This window comes from Cnephaeus nilssonii (assembly GCF_951640355.1).
Source record: "Cnephaeus nilssonii genome assembly, chromosome: 8".
Taxonomy (NCBI): Eukaryota; Metazoa; Chordata; class Mammalia; order Chiroptera; family Vespertilionidae; genus Cnephaeus; species Cnephaeus nilssonii.
In genome coordinates this window covers 102,370,196-102,398,155 of record NC_137079.1, presented here as the reverse complement: position 1 = coordinate 102,398,155, position 27,960 = coordinate 102,370,196, and the positions used below count along the sequence as shown (strand labels likewise).

General features: G+C 43.5%; 1 protein-coding gene across 13 annotated transcripts in view; it reads right to left on the bottom strand.

Moving 5' to 3' along the window:
- FAM168B (family with sequence similarity 168 member B) overlaps positions 1 to 27,960 on the bottom strand; it is a 153,280-nt gene that overhangs the window by 98,256 nt on the left and 27,064 nt on the right. For 10 of the 13 annotated variants that reach the window (XR_013813859.1, XM_079778771.1, XM_079778776.1 and 7 more), the window contains exon 2: positions 19,231 to 19,311. Coding sequence is in view for 10 of the 13 variants with exons in the window: in XM_079778769.1 (XP_079634895.1) it covers positions 19,231 to 19,311 (81 nt within the window). In the remaining 3 variants the exon portion in view is untranslated. Of the gene's footprint in view, positions 1 to 8,742; positions 8,876 to 19,230; positions 19,312 to 27,960 lie in introns of those variants that run through there. The other 3 variants (XM_079778779.1, XM_079778770.1, XM_079778774.1) reach the window with 2 other exon arrangements.

The window sequence follows — 27,960 nt, the reverse complement described above, 5'->3', positions numbered from 1 at the left end:
AACATAGACATAAAAATGGCAATAGGAAGGTACCTATCAACAATAATCTTAAATGTAAATGAATTAAATGCTTAAATCAAAATACATAGAGTAGCTAAATGGATAAGAAAACATGACCCATATATATGCTGTCAACAAGAGAGCCACCTCAGAACAAAACACTCACACAGGATGATGGTGAAGGAATGGAAAATTTTATGGAAATGAAAAAATAAAAACAAAACCAGCAATCCAGCAATAACAATATTTATATCTAACAAAATAGATTTCAAAAAGAAGGCCATAATAAGAGACAAAGAAGATCACTGCATAATACTAAAGGGATTGATCCAACATGAAGATATAACCCTAGTAATACATATATACACCCAAAATAGGAGCACCTAAATATGTAGAAATCTCTTGAGGAAAATGAAATATTGACAGCAATACAGTCATGGAGGGGACTTTATCAGCCCACTGACATCACTGGATACATCTTCCAGATAAAATTCAACAAGGAAACAGCAATCTTAAACAACACACTAGATAAGATGGATTTAATTGGTATTTACAGAACATTTCATCCCAAAGCAAGAGAATATACATTTTCCTCAAGTGCACATGGAACTTTCTCCAAGACAGACCACATATTAGACAACAAAATAAATCTTAAGTTCAAGAAGACTGAACTCATACCAATCAAGCATCTTCCCAGATCACAAGGCATGAAACTAGAAATCAACTACAATAAAAACATTCAAAAACAGTCAAACACATGGAGATTAAAGAGCATGTTATTAAACAACTAGAGGCCCGGTGCACGAAATTCACACATGGGGTGGGGGTGTCTCTCAGCCCAGCCTGCACCCTCTCCAATCTGGGACCCCTCGAGGAATGTCTGACTGCCCGTTGTGGGATCGGGCCTAAATAGGCAATCGGACATCACTCTCACAATCCAGGACTGCTGGCTCCCAACTGCTCGCCTGCCTGACTGCCTGATTGCCCCTAACCACTTCTGCCTGCCAGCCTGATCACCCCCTAACCATTCTCCTGCCAGCCTGATCGATGCCTAACTGCTCCCCTGCGGCCTGATTGTCCCTAACTGCCCTCCCCTGCAGGCCTTGTCCCCCACAACTGCCCTCCCCTGCAGGCCTGGTCCCCCTCCAACTGCCCTCCCCTGCAGGCCTTTTCCCTCCCAACTGCCCTCCCCTGCAGGCCTTTTCCCTCCCAACTGCCCTCCGCTGCAGGCCTGGTCGCTCCCAACTGCCCTCCCCTGCAGGCCCGGTCACCCCTAACTGCCCTCCCCTGCAAGCCTGGTTGCCTCTAACTGCCCTCCCCTGCTGGCCTGATCACCCCAACTGCCCTTCTTTGCAGGCCTGGTCCCTCCCAACTGCCCTCCCCTGCTGGCCTGATCACCCACAACTGCCCTCCCCTACTGGTCATCTTGTGGTGGCCATATTGTGTCCACATGGGGGTGGCCATCTTTGACCACATGGGTGTGTCCATCTTGTGTGTTGGAGTAATGGTCAATTTGCATATTACCCTCTTTATTATATAGGACTAGAGGCCCAGTGCACAAATTCGTGCATAGGTGGGGTCCCTCAAACTGGTTGACAATCACGGCCTATCAAGGGGCTAGACAGCTGTGGGAGGGATTGTGGGAGGTTGGCTGGCCAGCCGTGGGGGGGGTAGGGGTTTAACAATGAGATTCAGAAAAAAAAATTTAAAACTACCTGGAAACAAAAGGAAATGAACATACAATAAACCAAAGTCTATGGGACACAGTGAAAAACAGTCCTGAGAGGGAAGTTCATAGCATTACAGGCCTATCTCAATAAGCTAGAAAAATCTCACTTAAATAATATAACCCTACAACTAAAAGAACTAGAAAGAGAACAAGAAAAGACCAAAGTAGAAGGAAGGAAATAATAAAGATAAGAGTAGAAGTAAATGACATAAAAACTAAAATAAAAAAAAATAAAAAAAATACAAAAGATCAATGAAACCAAGAGCTGATTCTTTGCAAAGATAAGTAAGATTGATGAACTACTAGCCAGACTCATAAAGAAACAGAGAGGACCCAAATAAATAAAAGCAGAAATGAAAGAGATGAAGTAATGACTGACATCACAGAAATACAAAGTATTGTAAGAAAATATTATGAACAAATTGAACAACCCTGTGCAAGATGGACAAATTCCTAGAAATATACAATATTCCAAAACTAAATAAAAAAGAATTTTAAAAAACTTGAATAGACCAATAACAATAAAGAAGCAGTGATTAAAAAAAAACACACACACACAAAAAAAAAGGCCTAGACCAGATCGCTTCACAGGCAAATTTTTCCAAACATTCAAAGAAGAACTAACACCTAACCTCCTCAAAAATTTCAAAAGATTCCAGAGGAGGGAAGACTTCCAAGCTCTGTTCACAAAGTTAGCATTCTCGTAATTCCAAAACCAGAAAAAGGCACTACAAAGGAAGAAAACTACAAGCCAATATCCCTGATGAACACAGATGGTAAAAACTTTAAAAATACTACCAAATAAATCCACATACACCATGACCAAGTGGAATTTATTTCAGGGACGCTAGGCTGGTAGAATATTCGCTAATCACTAAATATGATATATCACATAGACAAGATGAAAGATAAAAATCACATGATCATATCAATAGACACAGAAAAAGCATTGACAAAATCCAGCACACATTTATCATAAAAACTCCAAAGTGAAAATAGAGGGATCATACCTAAATATGATAAAGGCCATATATGACGAACCTACAGACAAATTCAGACTCAATGGGCAAAAACTAAAAGTGTTTCCCTTGATATCATAAACAAGACAGGGAATGTCCACTTTTACTACTCTTACTCAACATAGTACTGGAAGTCCTAGCCATAGCAATCAGACAAAAAGAAAACAGAAAAGGCATCCAAATTAAAAAAGAGGAAGTAAAACTGCCATTATTCACAGGCATGATATTGTATATAGAAAACCCTAAAGACTCCACCACAAACTACTAGATTTAACAAATGAATTTGGCAAAGCAGCAGGGTACAAAATTAACATCCAGAAATTGATGCCATTATGAACTATAAGAAAGAGAAACTAAAAAAAAAAAAAAAATTCCACTTATCATTGCAACAAAAATAATACAAGATAACTATGAATAAACTTAACTAACGAAGTAAAAGACCTATATTCAGAAAACTATAGGACATTGAAAAAAGAAACAGAAGAAGATACAAAGAAGTGGAAGCATTTACCATGTTCATGGATTGGAAGAATTAACATCATTAAAACTAGGGGCCCAGTGCACAAATTTGTGCACCTTGAAAGGAACTGTGGACTGTGAGGCTGCAGTGGACACAGGGGCAGGTCTCGGCCCATCCTCCGCACCCTCGCCCAGCCCTTCCTGCTGCAGTCACCTCTCAGCTGGCAGCCCCGCTCCTACCACCACAGCTCACACACGCTGATGGCGTGGGCCCCATTTGCACCTGCTGACGACGTGGAGTGATTGGGGCCGGCACTGTCTGCAGGCGCAAGTGGCGGCTGCTACCCCAACCGCCCCTCAGGAGCAGGGGGAGGTGGAGAAGCCCTCAGGGGTGATCAGGGCCAGCAGCCACCGCTCGCACCCGCTGACAGTGCCAAGCAATCAGGGCCGGCATCAGGCACTGGCAGTGGGTACAAGTGGCAGCTCTGGCGCCAGCTGCGGGTGCAAGTGAGGCCGGCACCAGCACCAGCAGTGGGTGCGAGCGGTGGCTCCAGTGCTGGTAGCGGTGTGAGCAGGGCTGTTGCTGGCAGCAGGTGAGAGGTGGCTGCCGGCCCGACCGCCCCTCAGGAGCAGGGGGAGGTGGAGAAGCCCTGAAGGGTAATCGGGGCTGCCAGCAACCGCTCGCATCCGCTGATGGCGCCAAGCGATCAGGGCCGGCGCTAGGCGCTAGCAGTGGGTGCAAACAGGGCTAGTGCCAGCAGCAGGTTCAAGTACTGGGTGGGAACGCGGTGCATGGGAGCAAAGAATTTCCAGTAACCACCAGAGGCTTGCCCCAATGACAGTGACAGGCACCCCATCTTGGTCTGGCACCCCTGCTCACCTGCTCCACCATCCCGCCGTAGCCGATGCCTGCCATGTTCTGCGCTCTGCCACCTGCTGCTAATGCCTGCCATGTTCCGCACGCACCCTCTGGTGTTCAGCGCACGTCATAGCTACTGGTTGTTGAGTTGTTCCGCTGTTTGGTCTATTTGCATATTAGGGTTTTATATATATAGATGTCCCTATTACCCAAAGCAATCTATAGACTCAACACAATCCCTATTAATAGCAACAACAGCCTGGCCAGGTATGGCTCAGTGATTGAGCATCAACCTATAAACGAGGAGGTCACGATTCGATTCCCAGTCTCAGCACATGTCCAAGTTGTGGACTCAATCCCTAGTGGGAGGAGTGTGGGAGGCAGCCAATCAATGATTCTCTCTTATCATTGATGTTTCTATCTCTCTCTCCCTCTCCCTTCCTCTCTGAAATCAATAAAAATATATTTTTGAAATTATCAACAGCGTAGTTCACAGATCTAGGACAAATATTCCAAATATTCATATGGAACCAAAAAAGGCCACAATTGCCATAGTAATCTTGGGAAAGAAGAACAAAGTTGGAGGGATCACAACACCAGATAAACAAGGCCACCGTAATCAAAACAGCCTGGTAATGGCACAAGAACAGGAATATAGATCGATGGAACAGAACTGGGACACCAGAAATTGACTCTCGTGATTATGGTCATTAATACTTGACAAAGGAAGCAAGAGCATACATTGGAGTACAGAGAGTCTCTTCAATAAATGGTGATGGGAATATTGGACAGGCCCACTCAAAAAAATGAAACTAGACCACCAACTTATACCATGCACAAGAATAAGCTCAAAATGGATAAAAGACTTAGTTATAAGTCACTAAACCATAAAAGTTCTAGAAGAAACCATAGGCATTAAAATATCAGACATCTCATGTAGCAGTGTTTTCACTGATGCATCTCCTAGGGCAGTGGTCAGCAAACTCATTAGTCAACAGAGCCAAATATCAACAGTACAACGATTGAAATTTCTTTTGAGAGCCAAATTTTTTAAACTTAAACTTCTTCTAACACCACTTCTTCAAAATACACGCCCAGGCCGTGGTATGTTGTGGAAGAGCCACACTCAAGGGGCCAAAGAGCCGCATGTGGCTCGCGAGTTGCAGTTTGCCGACCACGGTCCTAGGGCAAGAGAACAAAAGAAAATATAAACAAACTAGAAGCCCGGTGCATGAAATTCATGCACGTGTGTGTGTGTGTGTGTGTGTGTGTGTGTGTGTGTGTCCCTCAGTCCAGCCTGCACCGTCTCCAATCTGTGACCCTTTGAGGGCAGTCAGACATCCCTCTCACAACCCAGGACTGCTGGCTCCCAACTGCTTGCCTGCCTCTGCCTGATTGCCCCTAACCGCTTCTGCCTGCCAGCCTGATCGACGCCTAACTGCTCCTCTGCCGGCCTGACTGCCCCTAACAGCCCTCCTCTGCCAGCCTGGTCACCCCTAACTGTCCTCCCCTGCAGGCCTGGTCCCCCCCAACTGCCCTCCCCTGCAGGCCTTGTCCCCCAAAACTGCCCTCCCCTGCAGGCCTGGTTGCCCCCTACTGCCCTCCCCTGCTGGCCCCATCACCCCTAACTTCCTTCCCTTGCCAGCCTGGTCACCCCTAACTGCCCTCCCCTGCCGGCGTGGTTGCCCCTAACTGTCCTCCCCTGTAGGACTGGTCTCCCCCAACTGCCCTCCCCTGCAGGCCTTGTCCACCCCAACTGCCCTCCCCTGCAGGCCTGGTTGCCCCCAACTGCCCATCTTATGTCCACATGTGTTGGAGTGATGGTCAATTTGCATAGTACCTCTTTATTATATAGGACTAGAGGCCCAGTGCATGATTGAATCATGCACAAGTAGGGTCCCCTACACGCTTTTGCTTTTCGCGGTGGAGCTGGGTGCCTGTCCCCTGGTGCACCAGGCCTTTCAGAAGCCTCCGGCTCAGCGGAGGCTTCTGAAAGGCCTGGTGCCAGAGCAGACAGGCACCCAGCTCCCCCACTTTTGATGGTCCGCGGCCACTGAGGGGGGCTACCCTGCTGTTGAGAGGGGCAGGGGGCGGGACTCCCACCCCCTGCGCCTCTCAACGGCCACTGAGGAGGGCTGCCGCGGACACCTGGCTACCCTGCCGTTGAGAGGCGCAGCTGGGTGTCCGCGGCAGGCCCCCTCAGCGGCCGCAGATCTGACCATTGAGAGGCGCAGGGGGCGGGAGTCCCGCCCCCTGCCCCTCTCAACAGCAGGGTAGCCCCCCTCAGTGGCAGCGGATCCGTGCCTCTCAATGGCCAGATAGGCCACCCCGAGTCCCGCCCCCCAGCCTCCCGCCGCCTAATCGTGGGCGTAGCGGAGTGATGGTAATTTACATGTTACTCTATTATTAGATAGGATGGGATTATATCAAAATAAATTGCTTCTGCACAGCAACAGAAATGATCAAAAACATGAAAAGGGAACCCACATATGAAAGAACATATTCAACAAAGGTACAGCTGATGAGTTAATTTTTAAAATATATAAAAAACTCATACAACTCAACAGCAGGAGGACAAACAATCCAATTAAAAAATGGGCAAAGGACCTGAACAGACACTTCTCTAAACAGGACATACAGATGGCCAATAGACAAATGAAAAAAATGCTCAATGTCACTAATCATCGGAGATGCAAATTAAAACTACAATGAGGTACCACCTCACACTTGCCAGAATGGCTACCATCAATAAAATCGGCAAACAAGTTCTGGCAAAGTTGTGAAGCTAATGGAATCCCAGCGTACTGTTGCTGGGAATGCAGACTGGTACATCCACGGTACCAGTATGGAGTTTCACTAAAAAATTAAAAATGGAACTGCCGTTTGACCTAGTGATCCCTCTTCTGGGACTATGTCCTAAGAATCCCAACACACCAATGAGAACTAATATCTGCACCCCTATGTTTATAGTAGTGTTATTTACAATAGTTAAGATCTAGAAACAGTCCAAGTGCCCATCCATGGAGGAGTAGATATAAAAGCTGTAGTACATTTCCACAATGGAATACTATGTGGCTATAGAAAAGAAGGAACTCTTACCCTTTTTTGATAGCATAGAAGGAACTAGAGATTATTACACTAAGCAAAATAAGCCATTCAGAAAAAGACAAATATCACATGATCTCACTTATCCTATCTAATAAAAGAAAAACATGCAAATTGACCGTACCTCCACTACACCGACAAGCCACGCCCACCAGCCCATCAGGAGCGAGTTTGCAAATTAACCCAAACTAGATGGCGGTGGCCACGGAGCTGGAACAAGCAGGAGGCTTGGGTTGCCCCTGGCGATGGAGAAAGCCAAGCTTCCCACCCACCCTGGCCGGCCCTGGCCTCCGCTCAAGGCTACAAAGTTTCAATTACAGAAGATAAATAAATCCCAGATACCTGCTTCCAGCCGGCCTTGGCCTCCGCTCAAGGAGGCGCTGAAAAAAAAAAAGAAAAGAAAAAAAGGAGGGGCTGGAAGCCTGGATCACCGGGGGGGCATGACCAGCCTGAAAACAGCCCTCATCCCCTCACCCAGGCCACCCCACGCCCCAAGGTAACCCCTACCCTGATCCGGGACACCCTTCAGGGCAAACCAGCTGGCCCCCACCCGTGCACCAGGCCTCTATCTATATTAATAAAAGGTTAATATGCTAATTAGACTGGGAGACCTCCCAGGAGACCTTCCGGACGTTCCTCTGGACAAAGCTATGGTGAAGGGGCTGAGGTAGAGGCAGTTAAGAGACCAAGAGGGGAGGGCAAATGTGGGTGATCAGGCTGGTGGGGGCCATTAGGGGTAAGCAGACCAGCAGGGGGAGCAGTTGGGGGCAAGCAGGATGTCAGTGGGGGTCAGTTGAAGGTGATCAGGATAGCGGGGGCGGGGGAAGTTTGGAGTGACCAGGTCAGCAGGGGTACAGTGGGGGCGAGCAGGCCAGTGGGGAGGAAAGGTGGGGGCAAGCAGGCTAGCAGGGGGGGGGTAGTTGGGGGTGAGCAGGCCGGCAGGGGAGGCAGTTGATGGCAAGCACACTGGCACAGGGGGCAGTTGGGGGTGACCATGACAGCAGGGGGGGCAGTAAGGGTTGACCAGGCAGGCAGACAGGTGAGCGCTTAGGAGCCAGTGGTCTAGGATTGTGAGAGGGTGCAGGCTGGGCTGAGGGGACCCCCCCCAACCCCATGCACGAATTTTGTGCACCGGGCCTCTAGTAGATTTTAATGATCAAAATAAACTGATGAACAAAATAGGTCCAGAGGCATGGATACATAGAACAGACTGACAGATCTCAGAGGGGAGGGTGGTGGGGAGGGCAGAAAGAGACAAAACAAAGAACATATATGTGTGGAGATGTACCACAGCTTTTTAATCCACTCATATGCTATGGGCACTTAGGCTGTTTCCAAATCTTAGCTATGGTGAATTGTGCTGCTATGAACATAGGGATGCATATGTCCTTTCTAATTAGTGTTTCTAGTTTCTTGGGATATATTCCTAGAAGTGGGATCACTGGGTCAAATGGGAGTTCCATTTTTAGTTTTTTAAGGAAACTGCATACTGTTCTGTTCTCCACAGTGGCTGCACCAGTCTGCATTCCCACCAGCAGTGCACGAGGGTTCCTTTCTCTCCGCATTCTCACCAGCATTGTCGTTTGTTGATTTGTTGATGATAGCCATTCTGACAGGTGCGAGATGGTACCGCATTGTCATTTTGATTTGCATCTCTTGGATGATTAGTGACTTTGAGCAGGTTTTCATATGTCTCTTGGCCTTTCTTCTGTCTTCTTTCAAAAATTATCTATTTAGGTCCGTTGCTCATTTTTTGATTGGGTTGTTTATCTTCCTTTTGTTAAGTTGTATGAGTTCCCTGTAAACGTTGGAGATGACACCCTTATCGGTGATAACATTGGCAAATATGTTCTCCCATGCAGTGGGCTTTCTGTTGGAATACTACGCTACAGTAAAAAAGGAGTTCTTACCATTTACAATAGCATGGATGAGCTGGAGAGCATTATGCTAAGTGAAATAAGCCAGTCAGAGAAAGATATATATCACATAATCTCACTCATTTATGGAATATAATGAACAACATAAACTGATGAACAAAAACAGATTCAGAGACAGAGAAACATTGATCAGACCATCAAACCTCAGAGGGAAGGTAGGGGAGGGTGGGGGTAAGGGGTAGAGATCAACCAAAGGACTTGTATGTATGTATATAAGCCTAACCAATGGACACTGACAAAAGGGGGGTGAGGGCATGAGTGGGCGGGATGGGAGGGTAATGGGGGGATAAGGACACATATGTAATACCTTAATCAATAAAGAAATTTAAAAAAAAGAACATATATGTGTATATGCATAGCTCATGGTTGCTGACAATAGTGTGATGAAGGTCTGGGGTGGGTTGAGTTGGGCAAAGAGGGGTAAAATGGGGGAAATATGTAATACTATCAACAATAAAAAATAATAATAAATTAAAAATATGTATTTGATTTTTCAAAAGTCAAAAGAAAGTGAACAAAAGCAGGTGGTATCAATCTGAAAATAGTACATATACATCCAGTTATGTGAGAAATTACATTACTACAATTAAAAGATGAAGGAGGTAGAAGGTGTTCCTTCCTTTCCATTACATCTATTTTAAAAAGTTATACATCAGCCTGTCCATTTGCTGGTAAGACTATAAAATTATATAAAAGCACTTTCCTGTAATGTCTTATCAGTTTGGGGTATTGAAGTCATGGCATCTTCAAAATTCTGTAGGCACATTAATTCCCTGTACTGACACCCCCATCTTCGCATTTAAAATACCCAGAATGACCAGTAATTCTTGCATTGTATCTTTCCCGACACAGTGTGTTATGAAAGTCAAGGAAACTAAAAAAATGCCAAAAATGATAAAAATAGGCAATATACTGGTAAGTGTAAAGAAATAGATAAAATAAGAGAAACCATACAAAACTATATGCAATTTACAACTGCTTTAATACTACAGAAATTTTCTTTTAAATATAATTTCAAGACCCCAAACAAACAAACCTCTTAAAAAGTGTTTTATTGAATGCTCCTGACCAGAGATCATCAAACTATAGGCCATAGGACACTGTAGCCCACTGTCTGTTTTCAATTGCTCTGAAAGAGACACACTCACACAATTCTGTAATTACAGAATTGAGTAATTACCACAGAGACAGTCTGACTCACAGACCCTGTATACTACCTGGAACTTTACATAAAGTTTGCTTTTGACCAACCAAAGAGCAGAACAAAATGTATGCATATATCTTTAGTATTCTCACAGCCTGGCACAGACAACCAATCAATGTTTTTATTATATGGACTCTCATGTAATGCCTATTTCACTCAGAATTCTCTTCAGCTATTTAGCATTTTGCTTAAAGTAGTGTTAATATTTTAAGGACAGGTCTTATCACTAAATTACCTTTCATCAGAAACTAATTCGGTTTTCCAAAATGAGGTCAAGAATCCTTAGACTTGGAGAAACCAAGATGGCGGCATAGGTAAACACCTAAACTGCAGCCTCGCACAACAATTTCAAAAATACAACTAAAAGACAAAACGGACATCATCCAGAACCACAGGAAAGCTGGCTGACTGAAAATCCTACAACTAGAAGGAAAGAGAAGACCATAAGGAAAATCAGAGGAGTTGTAAAAAACTGAGGTACAGAGACACAGACGTGCACGTGCGGAGAGGACGCAGCCAGAGAGGATGGGCGGCTGAGTGCCTGGCTGGCGTTCTCTAGCGGGAAGGAGATAAAAGCTCTGGACTGCACTGAACCCCAGCTCCGACTGCACTGAACCCCAGTACCGGACGAGACCCTGGGGACCCAGGCTCATACTGGGGGAATCTGGGCTGTAAGGCGGAAACTCAGGGGAGCGGCAAAAGACAGAGCTCCAGAGGCGCACACGTGAATACGCGCAGAGGACAGACTGTTGAGTGTGCTGCTGAATTGCTCTAGCGGGAAGGAGACAAAAGCTCCGGACTGCGCTGAACCTCAGTTCCGACTGCACTGAACCCCAGTTCCGGGCGAGAATCTGGGAATCCAGATTCATTGGGGGAGAGACTAGACTGTTTGGCAGCGGGCGAAACTCGAGGGTGCCTTTCTCTCAGAGGTGCTTGCAGCGAGAACCGAGGGACACTGAGACCCAGGAACCTCATAGGGCGGGGCCGACGGGAAGCCAAGGCTGTAGGCTCCACCCTGAAACTCCGCCCCATCCAAGCTGAGCACAGAGGCTTTTACAATTTCGCAAGTCTAGTCGAATAATACTGTCTCCCGGCATAGACACAGCTGATCCTCACAGCCAATTGGCCTGGAGGTCAACTCCTCCCACTGATACCAACAACAATCAAGACTTAACTACAACAAGGCTGTACACACAGTCCACAAAGAGGTGCACCAAGAGTGTCTACCTCAGGTAACTGGGGAGGCAGAGCCACTGGGACCTATAGGACACCTAGCACACAAAGCTACCCAACCAACTCAGGGAAGCACCGAAAATGGGGAGACAAAGAAACAGATCACAAACCAAAGAAATGGAGGAAAACAAACGACTGGAGATAGAGTTCAAAACCATGGTTATAAGGTTTTTCAAGAATTTCCTAGAAAAGGCTGATAAATTTAGCGAGACCCTCGAGGATATGCGAGAGACCCTCGATGATATGGAAAAGGACCAACTAGAAATTAAACATACACTGACTGAAATAAAAAATATTATGCAGAGACCCAACAGCAGACTAGAGGAATGCAAGAATCAAGTCAAAGATTTGAAATACAAAGAAGCAAAAATCACTCAACTGAAAAAGCTAAAAGAAAAAAGAATCAAAAAATTTGAAGATAGTGTAAGAAGCCTCTGGGACAACTTCAAGCATACCAACATCAGAATTATGGGGGCGCCAGAAGAAGAGAGAGAGCAAGATACTGAAAACCTATTTGAAGAAATAATGACTGAAAACTTCCCCCACCTGGTGAAAGAAATAGACTTACAAGTCCAGGAAGCACACAGAACCCCAAACAAGAGGAATCCAAAGAGGACCACACCAAGACACATCATAATTAAAATGCCAAGAGCAAAAGACAAAGAGAGAATATTAAAAGCAGCAAGAGAAAAACAGTTAATTACCTACAAGGGAGCAACCATACGATTGTCAGCTGATTTCTCAACAGAAACTATGCAGGCCAGACGGGAGTGGCAAGAAATAGTCAAAGTGATGAATAGCAAGAACCTACAACCAAGAGTACTCTACCCAGCCAAGCTGACATTCAGAATTGAAGGGCAGCTAAAGAGCTTCACAGATAAGAAAAAGCTAAAGGAGTTCATCACCACCAAGCCAGTATTATATGAAATGCTGAAAGGTATTCTCTAAGAAGAGGAAGAAGAAGAAAAAGGTAAAGATAAAAATTATGAACAACAAATACATATCTATCAACAAGTGAATCTAAAAACCAAGTGAATTAAAAATATGATGTACAGAATAAACTGGTGAATATAATAGAATCAGGGGCATAGAAAGGGAGTGGACTGACAACTCTCAGGGGTAAAAGGGTGTGAGGGGTGCTGGAAGAGACTGGACAAAAATCGTACACCTATGGATGAGGACAGTGGGGGGGGTAAGGGAAGAGGGTGGGATGGGAACCAGGTGGAGGGGAGCTATGGGGGGAAAAAGAGGAACAACTGTAATAATCTGAACAATAAAGATTTATTAAATTTAAAAAATAAATAAATAAATTACCTTTCATCAATTATGGAAAATTCTGTTGTTCCTTTTCTTCTAGATTCTACCCAATCCTTCTAGAGCTCTTAATTCTCAAATCTTTCATTCTAACATGTTTATATCTTAACCAGTCTATTTCCCCCTTTCCTTATGCCTTTTCTCTCTTTAGCAATGTTTTACCTGCAATTTAGCCTAAATTTTGTTCAAATGCCTTTTTCCCCCCCTTTAAGGTCCAGTTGGTTCATTTTGTTCACCCACTGTCTCATTCCCCTCTCATGTTTTAAGTCACTGTTTTACATCTTCTGTTATTCTAAGCATTTGGTGTGTCATGACTTCTTTTTGATAAATTATGTCATGTGTTTTATAATAATTTTGCACTGGTTTTGTTTGTTTGTTTTTACTGAGAATACTTTATTTGCTAGTTGAAACTGCTAAAAATGCATAGAACAAATACCAATAGAAAATGTACTGTATTTGAATCTCTCTATTCTGTATAAAATGGTGTACAGCATCTGTTAGAAAAATGGCTGCATGGACATTTCTTATTTTATGCCTGTGTTAAAAATAAAAATAAACCTTTTTATTCAAGAGTATATAAAATCTAGGAATACATATCCATAGAGGGCTTGTGGATTTTGGCAGATACTGCACTGTCTTAATTTCATCTTAGCTTGTCAATATTTTGCTCCTCCATAATTCTGTATCCCCCACAGTAAACCAAATCCATTGAGCTGCAAAACATTCTTCAGCAATTAAAATGAGCTACTTACTCATTGGTTTAATAAAACTGGTTAGCTTTTAACCTTTTGCACTCGGATGTCGAGTGTGACTCGACACGGTTAGCATTAGAATAAAGGAATCGAGAAAAAAGTAAGCGAGTGCAAAGGGTTAAAATATAAAACGGCAAAATGTTGAAATGATTTTTAAGTAATACAACAGGAAAATAAAGTTTAAAAATATTTTTTTTACTCAATGCTGAGTTTTCATAAAACAGTGTCTAACAGTGTTTATCTTGACAGCTATTTTTTTTTTTTTCCTCCCTCCAGAAAAACACACATTTGTATTGGGTAAGTCCAATATTAGAACACAAATGACTTTTAAGTTAGTCTTTTGAGGTGACATTCACCAACAGTCCCCTTAGTAATTTACATGCTCCTCTTCTGTCACTGCAAAAGGGGACTGACCTCAATCACTTGATTAAAAAACAAATCACACCACATCAAAAGTATGTTTCCCCATAACACCTCGCACAGTACATAGGTCTCTAGCTCTAAATAATAGAGTTCCAGACTTGTAAATTTTCTTCAGACTTCAAAACATAGGCACTCCAAATCCTGATTCATCTTCTATGACAGCTGCAGAATCAAGGAAATCTGGCCTCACCTAAGCTCTCTCACTGACTTCTTGATGGGGGCAGATCAATAATCATGGTGTCTTCAAATTTTCATTCTAACTGGCTCCAGAATGACATCATCACATCTTCAAAGATGGGTTCAGCATCTTATTCCATTAAGGCCCAAACAGCATGCCTCACTCCAGTTCTCTTTCATGTAGTTCATTCCTGTTCTGTCTTCCCGATTTAAGTCTTCTAAATTTGGCTTGCTTAACCAAGAGATCAGCATTTGGGATTGTGTAAAAAGTCAGGTTCAGAACCATGTTCAGATTCAGGTTTCTGAACTGCCCTCCCATGGGCCAGCTACTAGTATTCTCCTGCAGGACAGTGGAAGTGAGCTGTGTGCTGGCAGGGGTCCAGGAGTCTGAATCATGGTGTCAGTCCTATTTAGCCACGTATTATCCAGACTTTCATCTTCTACTTGTTTCTTGTGATGTGAGGATTGTCCTTTCTTAAGTCTTACTGAAGAGGTTTTGCTGCTACTTCCACTGTTCACAGACATTCTATCATCTTCACCTCTGGTGACTAACACATTTCTAATACTATAAGAGATTAGTAGAAGCCATGCATCTTTCCTCCTTTCCATCATCTGCTCTGTAAGGATTTTTTTCTAGGTATCCATGAACAGTCCTTTTGTCCTGTCGAAAAAAATTTAGAAGAAAATTCTCTTAGTACTTCCAGCAAAGCCAGATTAGGAGGTGGACATTCTGTCCTTTCTGATTTTGGTATTTAAAGGCAAATTCTATGCCATTCCTATGAAGTGTGGCAACTGATTCTTGTGTCTTGATTTGATCCAGTCCAAATGCAAGAGCAAAGTGACATGACAATTCTTTAATGCCACTGACATAGGGAGATGTCCTAAGTAGCTCGGGACCTTGCTCTTGAACAAGTTCATTAAACAACTGCTGTAAATTGAGAATGAGGGTCTTGGCATACTGAATTTTATCAGTCTGCCTGGTTTTACTAGTGTTTCCTTAGTAATATCACCATATTCATTGTAATACTTCATGTAGTGTTTAAAGATGTCTGCAGCTGCATGCATGTCAACAATATCATAAATGATGTTTGTTGAAACAAGTAGATTTCTTTATTTTATGTAAGGACACAATTTTATTTGTTTCATCTTCTTCATCCCCTCTATGCTCTGGTTCTCCTCATCCTGTTCAATGAAAACATGACCCATTACAAAACTGAGGAGCTCAGACTGCAGTCCAGATCTGGATTAAACCCCAAAGGCTGAAGGTCCTCCCTGCCACCTGCCATTAATCGGTGGCTAAAATTCATCAAAAGATCACATAGTAACATGAAAGCTTTCAAGAAAGAAAAAAACACACACACAGCATCATAATAAGATTCCTATTTAAACTGTCCTTTCCTCTCCTCTTTGCTAATGTTTCTTCTGCTTGTGGGTCATGACTGCTGAAAACTTTTTTTGTGAAGGATTCTCCAGCTCCATAGCAACAGGCAATGCGCTAAGTCCATCAAGAGGTAAACATTTTCATAGTCTTCATCACAGAGAGCTTTACTTCTATGAAATATGAGAGTAACCAATCAAATAGCTTCCACAGCAACATCATATTCCTTATCAAGTGTCATTGATACAATGCAATCCTTGAATTGGTTTATGAATAGCTCCAATTTGGGGAATAATTCTCTATTGGCATAAAGACTCTAGCAAAAATTCAACCTGACTTCTCCTTGCCTGTCATGAAGAGTTCAACCAACATATTTTAGGTAACTGTCATTTAGGAAGACATCACTATACATTTTCTTCCATACAACAGTTCCTTCAATACAAATGGCTCTAATCTCAGTAATAGCTTCACAGTATCTATGAACAAATATACCCTTAAAAATAGAGTTCATAATATTTTCGACTTCATCCTGATTTTCTTGTACACATCAAAAGTATGTTTCCCCCATAACACCTATCACAGTATCATAGGTCTCTTTGCATTTCTGAAGTAGTAACTCTAACCTTTCATTGGCTCTTTTCCCAATCATTTTATTTCTTTCAGCTTCATACTGTCTCTGAGTATTATCCTGATGAATTCTGAGGTATAAGGCAACATTCACCGAAGCAGTCATGAGCTTCACAGCAGCAAGGGTGCTTGTATGCCTAAAACCTCTGATCTGGGAGTCTGACAAACCAGTCAAAAGGGAGATTACTGGGTCCATCATATATACATCATAACTTATGCTATACTAATACTGTCAAATCAGGACTCTGGAAATTCACAAATTTTTTTCCAGTGAGGTTGAGGCATGGTAAGGAGATAATCACCCGTCCTCTTCAAATTCTTCAGTAGTTTTTCTGATAATTTCTGCATTCTACATATTTCAAAACATGTCTATTCTCACAGTACTTCAACATTCTAAACACTGGGTGAAAAAGCTGATGACCTAGCCGGTTTTGCTCAGTGGATAGAGCATTGGCCTGAGGACCAAAGGGTCCCGGGTTCAATTCCAGTCAAGGGAACGTACATCAGCTGCAGACCCTGGTCAGGGCATGTGTAGGAGGCAACCAATAGATGTGTTTCTCTCACTTCGGTATTTCTCTCTGTGTTTCCCTCTCTTCCACTCTCAATGGAAAAATATCCTCGGATGAGGATTAGAAGAAAAAAGATTAAATTCAGAAGTGCAATGTCACTGTCTTGTTTATATGATTTAATTCAGTTATCCACCAGTACTGCACTGCACTTTCCCCATTTCACTACTTCAAATAATGTGACAGACTCCCCTTCATCATTCTGTTGTGGGTGCCCATTTTTCCATGGCTTCAATTCTAACTCCAGCTTCAATTCTCCTGTTCTTTCCTGGAGATTTTCGAGGTTTCTTATTTGTAGATGGAAGCTGGCCGGGATAATACCTTTTTCTTTTTCCTTTGACTTCTGTTTCTTCAAGTTCACTGCCAGCATCAGAATGAGCAGTAGTTTCATTTGTTGAATCTGTAACACTGGTAACTCTGAAGTAATCATTGTGGAGAGGTGTTTTCACAATGGAGGGAAAGAATGAAGCGCTGTATAACACAAAACTTGAGAAATAACCTCAAAGGCAATCAATCCTCAGCTACCTATCCAGGCACTTGCAGCCATTGACATAGTTACACCTCAAAAGTCTTTGGTGTGTTATTCCTGTGTTATTCCAGTTGCCAGGGTTTAGGAGAAGGGGAGGGCCTTCAAGACAGCTGCAATCCTAACTCACCATCTGGTAGCATTTCCCACATGCCAATGGCACAGGTCTGCTGATAGGCTCAGAAAGGGGAGGAAATTGGGGGCCACTGCGGGAAAATGCACTAACTCTTTCTAATGGGGACTGAGTGCACACCAATAATTTTGCACTGTTAACAGAGAGAAGTTTATGGGAAACCCTCAAAACCTGGGTTGAGAATGCCTCTACAGAGTTCTGCATTTGCTGCTGTCAGGTGCTACAGTAAATATTGCAGGATAAAAACTATTTTTTTAAATATATTTTATTAATTTTTTTACAGAGAGGAAGGGAGAAGGATAGAGAGTTAGAAACATCGATGAGAGAGAAGCATCGATCAGCTGCCTCCTGCACACTCCCTACTGGGGATGTGCCTGCAACCAAGGTACATGCCCTTGATGGGAATCAAACCTGGGACCCTTCAGTCCCCAGGCCGACGCTCTAACCACTAAGCAAAACCGGCTAGGGCTAAAAACTATTTTTTTTATGTTACATATTCTTAGGAAATATTTTCCCCATTTCCAAAGCCCAAGCAAAAACTAATTTCCTTCTGAGCCAGTGAATGGATTGCTTCAGTCTACCTCTTCAATGGGAGTATCACCCTCTGAAGGAACCAGATTGATGAGAGCTCCCAGCCTCACAAAGGGCCTAATGCCTCACTTGCTGCACCCATGTGGGTTATTTAAACCCACAAAGAGCAAATGCCCCCAGGACAGGCTTAACATCAACTCAATGGCCAAATGTACTGGTTTTTATATCACTTTCATATTTACCTGCAGATATTTCTCTTACATTCTTACAAAATCATGGTACTGGAGAATCAAGAGCTCTGATGACTCCAGTGGTTTGGGACTAGGATCTTTTATCACATAAAATTTTTACATATTTTTTTCAGTTTTCTAGGGTGTTTTTTTTTATATCAACATGATTTTAAGATTATCTGTTCCACCATATTACCAAAACTGAAAATGAAACTGTAACATTACAAATAATTATTCCTTGTTCAAAGTCAACAATTAGGACCACCATTTGCTGCTTTTTTTTTTTAATTGATTAATTTGAGAGAGAGGAAAGTGGGGGAACACATGGATTTGTTTTTCCACTATTTATGCATTCATTGGTTGATTCTAGTATGTGCCCTGATTGGGGATTGAACCTGCAACCTTGACATATCAGGATGAAATTCTAACCAACTGAACTACCTAGCCAGGGCCCAATTTGCTATGTTTGACCAACCAGCTCCTATTCCCCCAAATTTTGCTTCATCCCTCCCTCGCGGCCCATGTTTGACTAGTTGACTCTAGTAAGGGTGAAGAATGTAGTTCAGACTTAAATAAACCAATAGACTTCCGTCCCTGGCCCAGGGATAGGAGCTGAGTCCAGTCAGAACAAAGCACAGGACTGCTTTGAATAGAAAACAAGAAGGCCCATGGGGCTTTCCTATAGAGCAGGAAAGATATACAAATGCTGCTAGCCAAGGGACTAATGGGAAGGGCTAAACAGACCAACCACAATGGGAAGAAGTGTGACCTGTGACCAACACTGAGCTAATACTGAGGAAGTAATGCTGAGCCCAGGAGGGCTACATCCTAGTCCCAAACCACTGGAGTCACCAGAGCTTCTGATTTTCTAGAACCAGGATTTTTCAGTTCCATGAGTCAATACATTTTCTTCCTTACCTAAGACACTTTGAGCTGGGTTTGTCAACTGAAAGCATTCTTAGTGACATGAAATTCATCGGTGTTCAAATTCAAAGTTCAATAATGAAAACAAAATTGTACTTACTTACCTGGATAACCAATTCCTTTGGCATTTGTATAGGGAACCCCAGAAGAACTAGGACTATAGACAGGATTCATGACTTTGAGAACTAAAAAAGAAAAAGAAAGATTTAGTCAAACACTATTGTTCTCAGTTTTTCCTCCAGCATCAATCTAAAAAAAAAGCAGGTAATAAGAGTCCTTCTTCTCCTTTACATAAGTAAGACATTTCATTCTGCTGCCAAACAACAGTAAACAGAAAAGCAACAGCAATGTCCGAAGGGACCCACTAGGACACTGTAAACTTTCCTTTACAACTGCTTACAGAGCATGAGAAACTAAGAAAAAAAAGTGGTGTTCTCTAACTCCCTGCTTAAAACAGTAGGGGAAAAAAAACCTGTAAATAACCTAAATGTCCTCATAAAGAAAAGAATAGTTAAGTAAAACAGATCTAACCACAACATGAAATATCGGTACAGTTGCTTTTAAAAATGTTAAGTGAAGAAATACCTGGTAGGGGAGGGGAAGATGGCAGCTGGCAGGACAGAGGTGAAGGAGAGAGTGAGGGGGTGAAAGGAGAGTGTGTGGGTGTGTGTGGTGTGTGTGAGGGAGGGAGGGACAGTTAAATCCGGCAGGAGTATCAGAGGCTGGCAGACCAGGCTCTCCGGGACAGGGAGCACAACAACTGCTGTGGGGACTCCCCAGGCTGCAGGGCTTGGGCACGGAACCCACACCATGCAAACGGCCACTTCGAGGAACTCATCAGCACCACCACCCAGACTGACCTCGGACACTGCCCGTGGCCCTGCAGCCACACCAGCCAAAATCCTGCTGCCCCGCCCGCAGACCTGCAGGCCCTAGAAGTCCACCGCCAAGGGTGCACAGGTCCCACAGCAGTCAGTGCAACTTCCGTCTTCCTGGATGCCGACCTCCTGACACCTCAGTTGCTCCTTCCCAGCATGCAGGCCTCCTGCCCCAACAGGGCGTTCTAGGTGCCTCTGTGAGCCCCCACTGGACGTGCTCATATCCAAACAAGGGTGCAAGGCCCCAGCAGTAGAAATTCGGACTTCCCCCTTCCCAGCTGCCTGCCCACAAACACCAAGGTTGCGTGGCTTCAGCACGAGGGCCCCTCTGTGTACGCCACCTTGGCAAACGGACCCCGGGTGCCTCTGTGAGCCGCTGCTGGGTGCACGCGAATCCAAATGGGTGCACGCAAATCCAACCAAGGGCACAAGGACCCGGCAGCAAAAAATGAGTCTTCCCTGTCCACAGCTGCCGACCGCCAGACACCACAGTCGTGCCTTTCCAGCGCACAGGCCTCCTGAGCTCTGCCACCCCTGTGAGGCCCCGCTGGGCACACGTGAATCCAACCAAGGGCACAAGGCAGCAAAAATTGCAACTTCCCCTTCCTGGTCTGCTGACCTCAGAACACCACAGTTGCCATCTTTCCAGCACGCAGGCCTACTGAGCCCGCTGCCCCTACCAGTGGCTCCTGGGTGCCTCCTTGAGCCCCTGCTGGGAGCACTCCTATCCAAACAAGGGCACAAGGACCCAGCAGTAGAAATTCGGACTTCCCCCTTCCCAGATGCCTGCCCACAGACACTGCGGTCACGTGGTTTCAGCACATGGGCCCCGAGTCCGCCACCCTGGCAGGGGACTCCCGGGTGCCTCTGTGAGCTGCCACTAGGCACACTCAAATCCAACCAAGGGAGCAAGGCCCCATCAGCAGAAACTTGGACTTCCCCCTACTCAGCTGCTGACTTCCGGTCATCGCAGTTGCACGAATCCAGTGCACAAGCACCCTGAGCCCACAGCCCCAGCAGGCAGCCCCCAAAGCCTCTGTGAACCACCGTAAGGCACAAACCCTGGCTGCCAGCATCCAGTCCATGCAGTAGCGCCACTCCAGCACACGGGCCCCCTGAGCCCACTGCCCTAGCAGACAGCTCTTGGGCACCTCTGTAAGCAGCCGCTAGGCACATGTATCCACCCAAGGGCACACACCTCCCAAAGCAGAAACTGAGACTTCTTCCTCCAAAAGGCCGGTGGCAGACCACAATCACTCCAATCCAGAGTGTGGGCCCCATGAGCACACACTCCTGGCAGACGGATCCTGGGGCCCCTTGTGAGCTTCCACTGGGCGTGTGCCTCTCCAACCAAGGGCGCACAGCTCCCTCAGCAGGATCCATGACATCCCCCTCCCGACTGCCTATCACTGGACACCTTGGTGAGTTACAGAGAGCTTGCCTCCCTGGACAAGGTCATATTGTTTCACACACAGACTCCGAGATTCCCACATACCCAGCTGCTGGCTCCTGAACCCCCTCATGATTCAGAGAGGGAATCACTTTGGCCAGAGTACCACTGCCACGAGCTCCAGGACCCTCGTAGTGAGTTGCAGAATGACGCTAATCCAGAAAGAGTCACACAAAAGCGGCCAAAGTCACAGTACCAGAGTCTCAGGCCCAGAGACTCCTTCCTCCCAGGTCGTGGACTCTGGGAACCCACAGTGACCACATACCAGTGACACATCAGGCAACCTTTTCCATAAGAGCTGGAACCACGATCACATCCAAAAAAGCTTGCACAACGAAGCAGGGGGTGAGTCATATTGCCAATCTGTGATGAGAATTCATCCAAGAATAAGGAACTAACATTCAAGATCCAACTACATGAAGAGAACCCAAATAACTCAAATAGGGGGCTCTGCTAGATAACCAAGCCGAGGATAACTGAGAGAACGCACCACTGGGTCCGAAAAATCACCAACTACATAGCAACACCCCCAAAAGAACCTGGGTAGCAAAGCAGTTGAATCTAAGACATAGAAACAATTAAAACGTTACAGCAAAAAATGGGGAGACAAAATAACAATCCCAAAAGGAAAGAAAAAGAAGAAACACCAGCAAGGGAATTAAATGAAATGGAGGCAAGTAACATGTCAAAAAAATAATACAGAGTAATTATGTCATCAAATGGCTGGATGACAAATACACACAACTCAATGAGAATTATAAGGAGCAGAATGATAATGTCACCAACATGAAAAGGAACCAAGAGGAACTGAAGAATGACCTAGCTTCAATAAAGAACACAATGGAAGGCTTAAACAGTAGACTAGAAGAGGCTGAGGACCGCATCAGAAAATTAGAAGACAATGTCAGAACAAACACACATGCACAGCAGGACTGGAAAGAAAACTTAAAACGCAAGGAGAGCCTAGGGGAGCTTTGGAGCAACACAAAATGAAACACCATCCGCATAATAGGGGTACCAGAAGAAGAGGAAGCAGAGCAAGAAATAGAAAAACCGTTTGAAAAAATAATGACAGAAAACGTACCTGATGTTGGCAAGAAAAAATCCACACAAGTCCAAGAAGCACAAAGAGTCCCAAACAAGATAAACCCAAAAACATGAACACCAAGAAACATCATAATTAAATTGGCAAACACCAACAACAAAGTAAGAATCTTAAAGGCTGCCAGAGAGAGAGAAAGTTACCTTCAAGGGATCTCCCATAAGAATATGAACTGATTTCTCAACAGAAACACACCAGGCCAGAAGGGAATGGAAATATACAAAGTGATGAAAAGCAAGGGACTGAATTCAAGAATGCTATATCCAGCAAGGCTATCATTCAAAATTGAAGGTGGGAGGAGAAACCAACATGGCGGCAAAGGTAAACAACTAAACTGCCGCCTCGCACAACAATTTTAAAACTACAACTAAAAGACAAAACGTCTATCACCCAGAACCACGGGAAAGCTTTTACAACTAGAAGAAAAGAGAAAGGAGCACAAACGCTGAAAAGCTGAGGTACGGAGGCACACGAATCGGGCTGGTGGCGGGCGACTGGGCACGCAGCTTTTTTTCAACCCGAAGGGAGACAAGCTCCCAATCACTCTGAAATCCAGTTTCTGGGGACATTTGGGGAACACAGACGCCTACGGGCAGAAGCTGGACTGTCGACCATTGGGTCGGAAAGTGAGGGTGACTTTTTTGCAGAGGTGCACCCAGCAATCATTGTTTACTGTGCTGGAGCGCGGGACGCGGGGACTTTGAAACATGGAAAGGCAGAGAAGGCTCGCTGGCAGCCATTGCTGTTTGCCACACCTTAGCCTAGTGACGCCCTGAGACCCCGCCCCACCCTGAGACCCGCCCCGCACATTCTACAAACCCGCCCAGGCTCTACACAGCGGCTTTTGCATATAAATGGCCTGCCCTGTGGCAGCTTAACCAATAAACTGCAGCTCAAGTCAAACTGCTCCAAAACTGCCAAATACCAAGCAAAGAGGAGAAAACTGTAGTTCTTGCTGTAGCTCCTGCTGGGTGGCCTCAGACAGTAGCTGACCTGCAACCCATTGGAGATCCAGAAGCTAGTGTATCTAGTGCTCTGTGTGAGACAACTCCAGATTTCAACTACTCTCATAAGGAACACATTCAAGAGGCAGACTCAGTGAGCACCAAAGCCCTACTGGAACAAGTCCTGCCCCATAAACGGTCTCCAACCCAGCAATTCCTCCGTTATAGACACAGCGGATCCTCACAGCCAATTGGCCTGGAGGTCAATTCCTCCCAATGACACCAACAATAATCAAGACTTAACTACAACAAGGCTGTACACACAGTCCACAAAGGGGTGCACCAAGAGTGTCCACCTCAGGTAACTGGGAGGCTGACCGGTTGAACCAATAGGACACCTAGCACACAAAGCTACCCTACCAACTCAGGGAAGCAGCAAAAATGAGGAGACAAGGAAACAGATCACAAACGAAAGAAATGGAGGAGAACAAACGACTAGACATAAGAGTTCAAAACCATGGTTATAAGGTGTTGCAAGAATTTCCTAGAAAAGGCTGATAAATTTAACGAGACCCTTGAGGATATGAAGAAGGACCAACCAGAAATTAAACATACACTGACTGAAATAAAAAATATTACGCAGAGTCCCAACAGCAGACTAGAGGAACGCAACAATCAAGTCAAAGATTTGGAATACAAAGAGGCAAAGGACACTCCTCCAGAGAAGCAAGGAGAGAAGAGAATTCAGAAAGTTGAAGTTAGTGTAAGGAGCCTCTGGGACAACTTCAAGCGTACCAACATCAGAATTATGGGGGTGCCAGAAGAAGAGAGAGAGCAAGACACTGAAAACCTATTTGAAGAAATAATGACCGAAAACTTCCCCTACCTGGTGAAAAAGATAGACTTACAAGTCCAGGAAGTGCACAGAACCCCAAACAAAAGGAATCCAAAGAGGACCACACCAAGACACATCATAATTAAAATGCCAAGGGCAAAAGACAAAGAGAGAATCTTACAAACAGCAATAGAAAAACAGTTAGTTACCTACAAGGGAGCATCCATACGATTATCAGCTGATTTCTCAACAGAAACTATGCAGGCCAGACAGGAGTGGCAAGAAATATTCAAAATGATGAATAGCAAGAACCTACAACCAAGATTACTCTACCCAGCAAAGTTATCATTCAGAATTGAAGGTCAGATAAAGAGCTTCACAGGTAAGAAAAAGCTAAAGGTGTTCATCACCACCAAACCAGTATTATATGAAATGCTGAAAGGTATTCTTTAAAAAGAGGAAAAAGAAGAAAAAAGTAAAGATAAAAATTATGAACAACAACTATATATCTATCAACATGTGAATCTAAAAATCAAGTGAATTAAAAATCTGATGAACAGAATAAACTGGTGAATATAATAGAATCAGGGGCATAGAATGGAAGTGGATTGATAATTCTCAGGGGGAAAGGGGTGTCTGTGTAGGGGGTACGGGAAGAGACTGGACAAAAATCATAGACCTATAGATGTGGACAGTGGGGGGGATGTAAGGGCAGAGGGTGGGGTGGGAACCAGGTGGAGGGAAGCTATGGGGGGGGGGAGGAGAAACAACTGTAATAATCTGAACAATAAAGATTTATTAAATTTAAAAAAATTGAAGGTGGAATCAGGAGCTTCACAGACAAAAAAAGGGCTAAGAGTTTATTACCACCAAGCCAGCAATGAAAGAAATGATAAAGGGACTGCTGTAAAAAGAAGAAATATAAAGGCAAGAAGGAATACAAGCATAAAGATTAAAATGGCGACAAACAAGAGCTTACCAATAATAACATTAAACTTAAATGGACTAAATGCTCCAATCAAAAGACATAGGGTAACTGAATGGATAAGAAAACATGACCCATATATTTGCTGTCTGCAAGAGACCCACCTCAGAACAAAGGATTCACACAGACTGAGAGTGAAGGGATGGAAGAAAATTTTTCAGGCAAATGGAAATGAGAAAAAAGCTGTGGTTGCAATACTTACATCTGGCAAAATAGACCTCAAAGAAAACACCATAACAAGAGATAAGGAGGGCCACTTCATAACAGTAAAGGGAGCAATTCAACAAGAGGATATAATTCTGGTAAACATATAGGTACCCACTACAGGAGCAACGAAATATATAAAACAACTTCTGGAATATATCAAAGGAGAGATCAACAGCAATATAATCATAGTAGGGGACTTTAATACCCCACTGACATCACTGGATCAATCCTCTAAACAAAAAAAAAAAACAAAAAAAAACAGCAAAGAAACAGCAATCCTAAACGACTCACTAGATCAGAAGGATTTAATTAACATCTTCAGAACATTTCACCAAAAAGCTACAGAATATACCATATTTTCCGGCATATAAGACGACTTTTGAACCCAGGAAAATCTTCTATACACCCAGTCGTCTTATATGCCGGAAAATATGGTACATTCTTCTCCACTGCACACCGGACATTTTCAAATATAGATCACACAATAGGACACAGGCAAAGTCTTGTCAAATTCAAGAAGATAGAAATCATAGAAAGCATCTTCTCAAATCACAATGGCATAAAATTAGAAATCAACTACAATAAAAATGAAAAAATCAAACACTTGGAGGCTAAATAGCATGTTATTAAACAATGATTGGGTTACCAAAGAGATCAAAGAAGGAATAAAAAGCATCTGGAAACAAATGAAAATGAAAACACAACAATCCAAAATATATGGGTACAATGAAAGCAGTCCTGAGAGGGAAGTTCGTAACTCTACAGGTCTACCTCAAAGAACAAGAGTGGTAATAAATTATCTAACCTTGCAACTTAAAGAATTAGAAAGTGAGCAACAAGAAAAGCAAAGAGTTACCAGAAGGAAGGAGATAATAAAGATCAGAGCAGAAATAAATGACATAGAGACCAAAACACACATTACAAAAGATCAATGAAACCAAGAGCTGGTTCTTTGAAAGGATAAACAAGGCTGATGAACCTCTAGCCAGGCTCATCAAGAAACAAAAAGAGAGGACCAAAATAAACAAAATCAGAAATGAAACAGGTGAAGTAACAACCGACCCACAGACATACTAACGATTGTAAAAAAAATACCACGAACAACTCTACTCCAACAAACTGGATAAACTTGACGAAATGGACCTATTCCTAGAAAAATACACTTCCAAAACTCAATCAGGAAGAATAAAAAAACCTGAATAAACTGATAAATACTGATGAAATTGAAACAGTAATCAAAACACTTCCAAACAAAAGCCCTGGACCAGAGAGCTTCACAGGGGAGTTTTACTAAAATTTCAAAGAACTAAAACCAATCCTTCTCAGACTATTCCAAAACATTCAAGAGGAAGGCACACATCCAAGTTCTTTCTACGATGCCAGCATTACCATAATCCCAAAACCAGATAAAGACACCACAAAGAAACAGAATTACAGGCCAATATCCCAATGAACATAGATGCTAAAATCCTCAACAAAATTTAGCAAACCGAATCCATCATTACATTAGAAAGATTATACAGCATGACCAAGTGGGGTTTATTCCAGGGATGCAAGGATGGTAGAATATCTGCAAATCAATAAATGTGATACATCACATAAACAAATTGAGAGACAAAAGTCACATAATCATATCAATTGATGCAGAAAAGGCATTTGACAAAAGCCAACACCTTTTTCTGATAAAAACGCTCAGCAAACTGGGAATAGAGGGATCATACCTCAACATAATAAAAGCCATATATGACAAACCTACAGCCAACATCATACTCAATGGGCAAAAACTAAAACTATTTCCCCTAAGAACAGGAACAAGACAGCGATGCCCGCTTTCCCCACACCTGTTCAAGATAGTCCTGGAAGTGCTAGCCATAGTGAACTGACAAGAAGAAGAAATAAAGGCATCCAAATTGGAAAAGAAGAAGTAAAACTGTCTTTATTCACAGATGACATGATATTGTACATTGAAAACCCTAAAGAGTCCATCAAAAAACAACTAGACTTAATAAGTGAATTCAGCAATGTAGCATGATACAAAATTAAGACCTAGAAATCTATGGCTTTTTTATACACCAGTAATGAACTCACAGAAAGAGAAACTAAAATATATATGTATATTTTAGTTTCTCTTTCTGTGAGTTCATATATATATATTTACCATTGTAACAAAAAAATTAAGATACCTAGGAATAAATTTAACCAAGGAGGTAAAGGACCTGTACTCAGAAAATTACAGGACCCTGAAAAAAAGAGATAGAGGAAGACATAAACAAATGGGAGAATATACCATGACCATGTTCATGGATTGGTAGCATCAACATCATTAAAATGTCCATACTACCCAAAGCAATCTATAGATCCAATGCATTCCCAATTAAAATACCAACAGCATATTTCAAAGACCTAGAACAAACACTCCAAATATTCATCTAG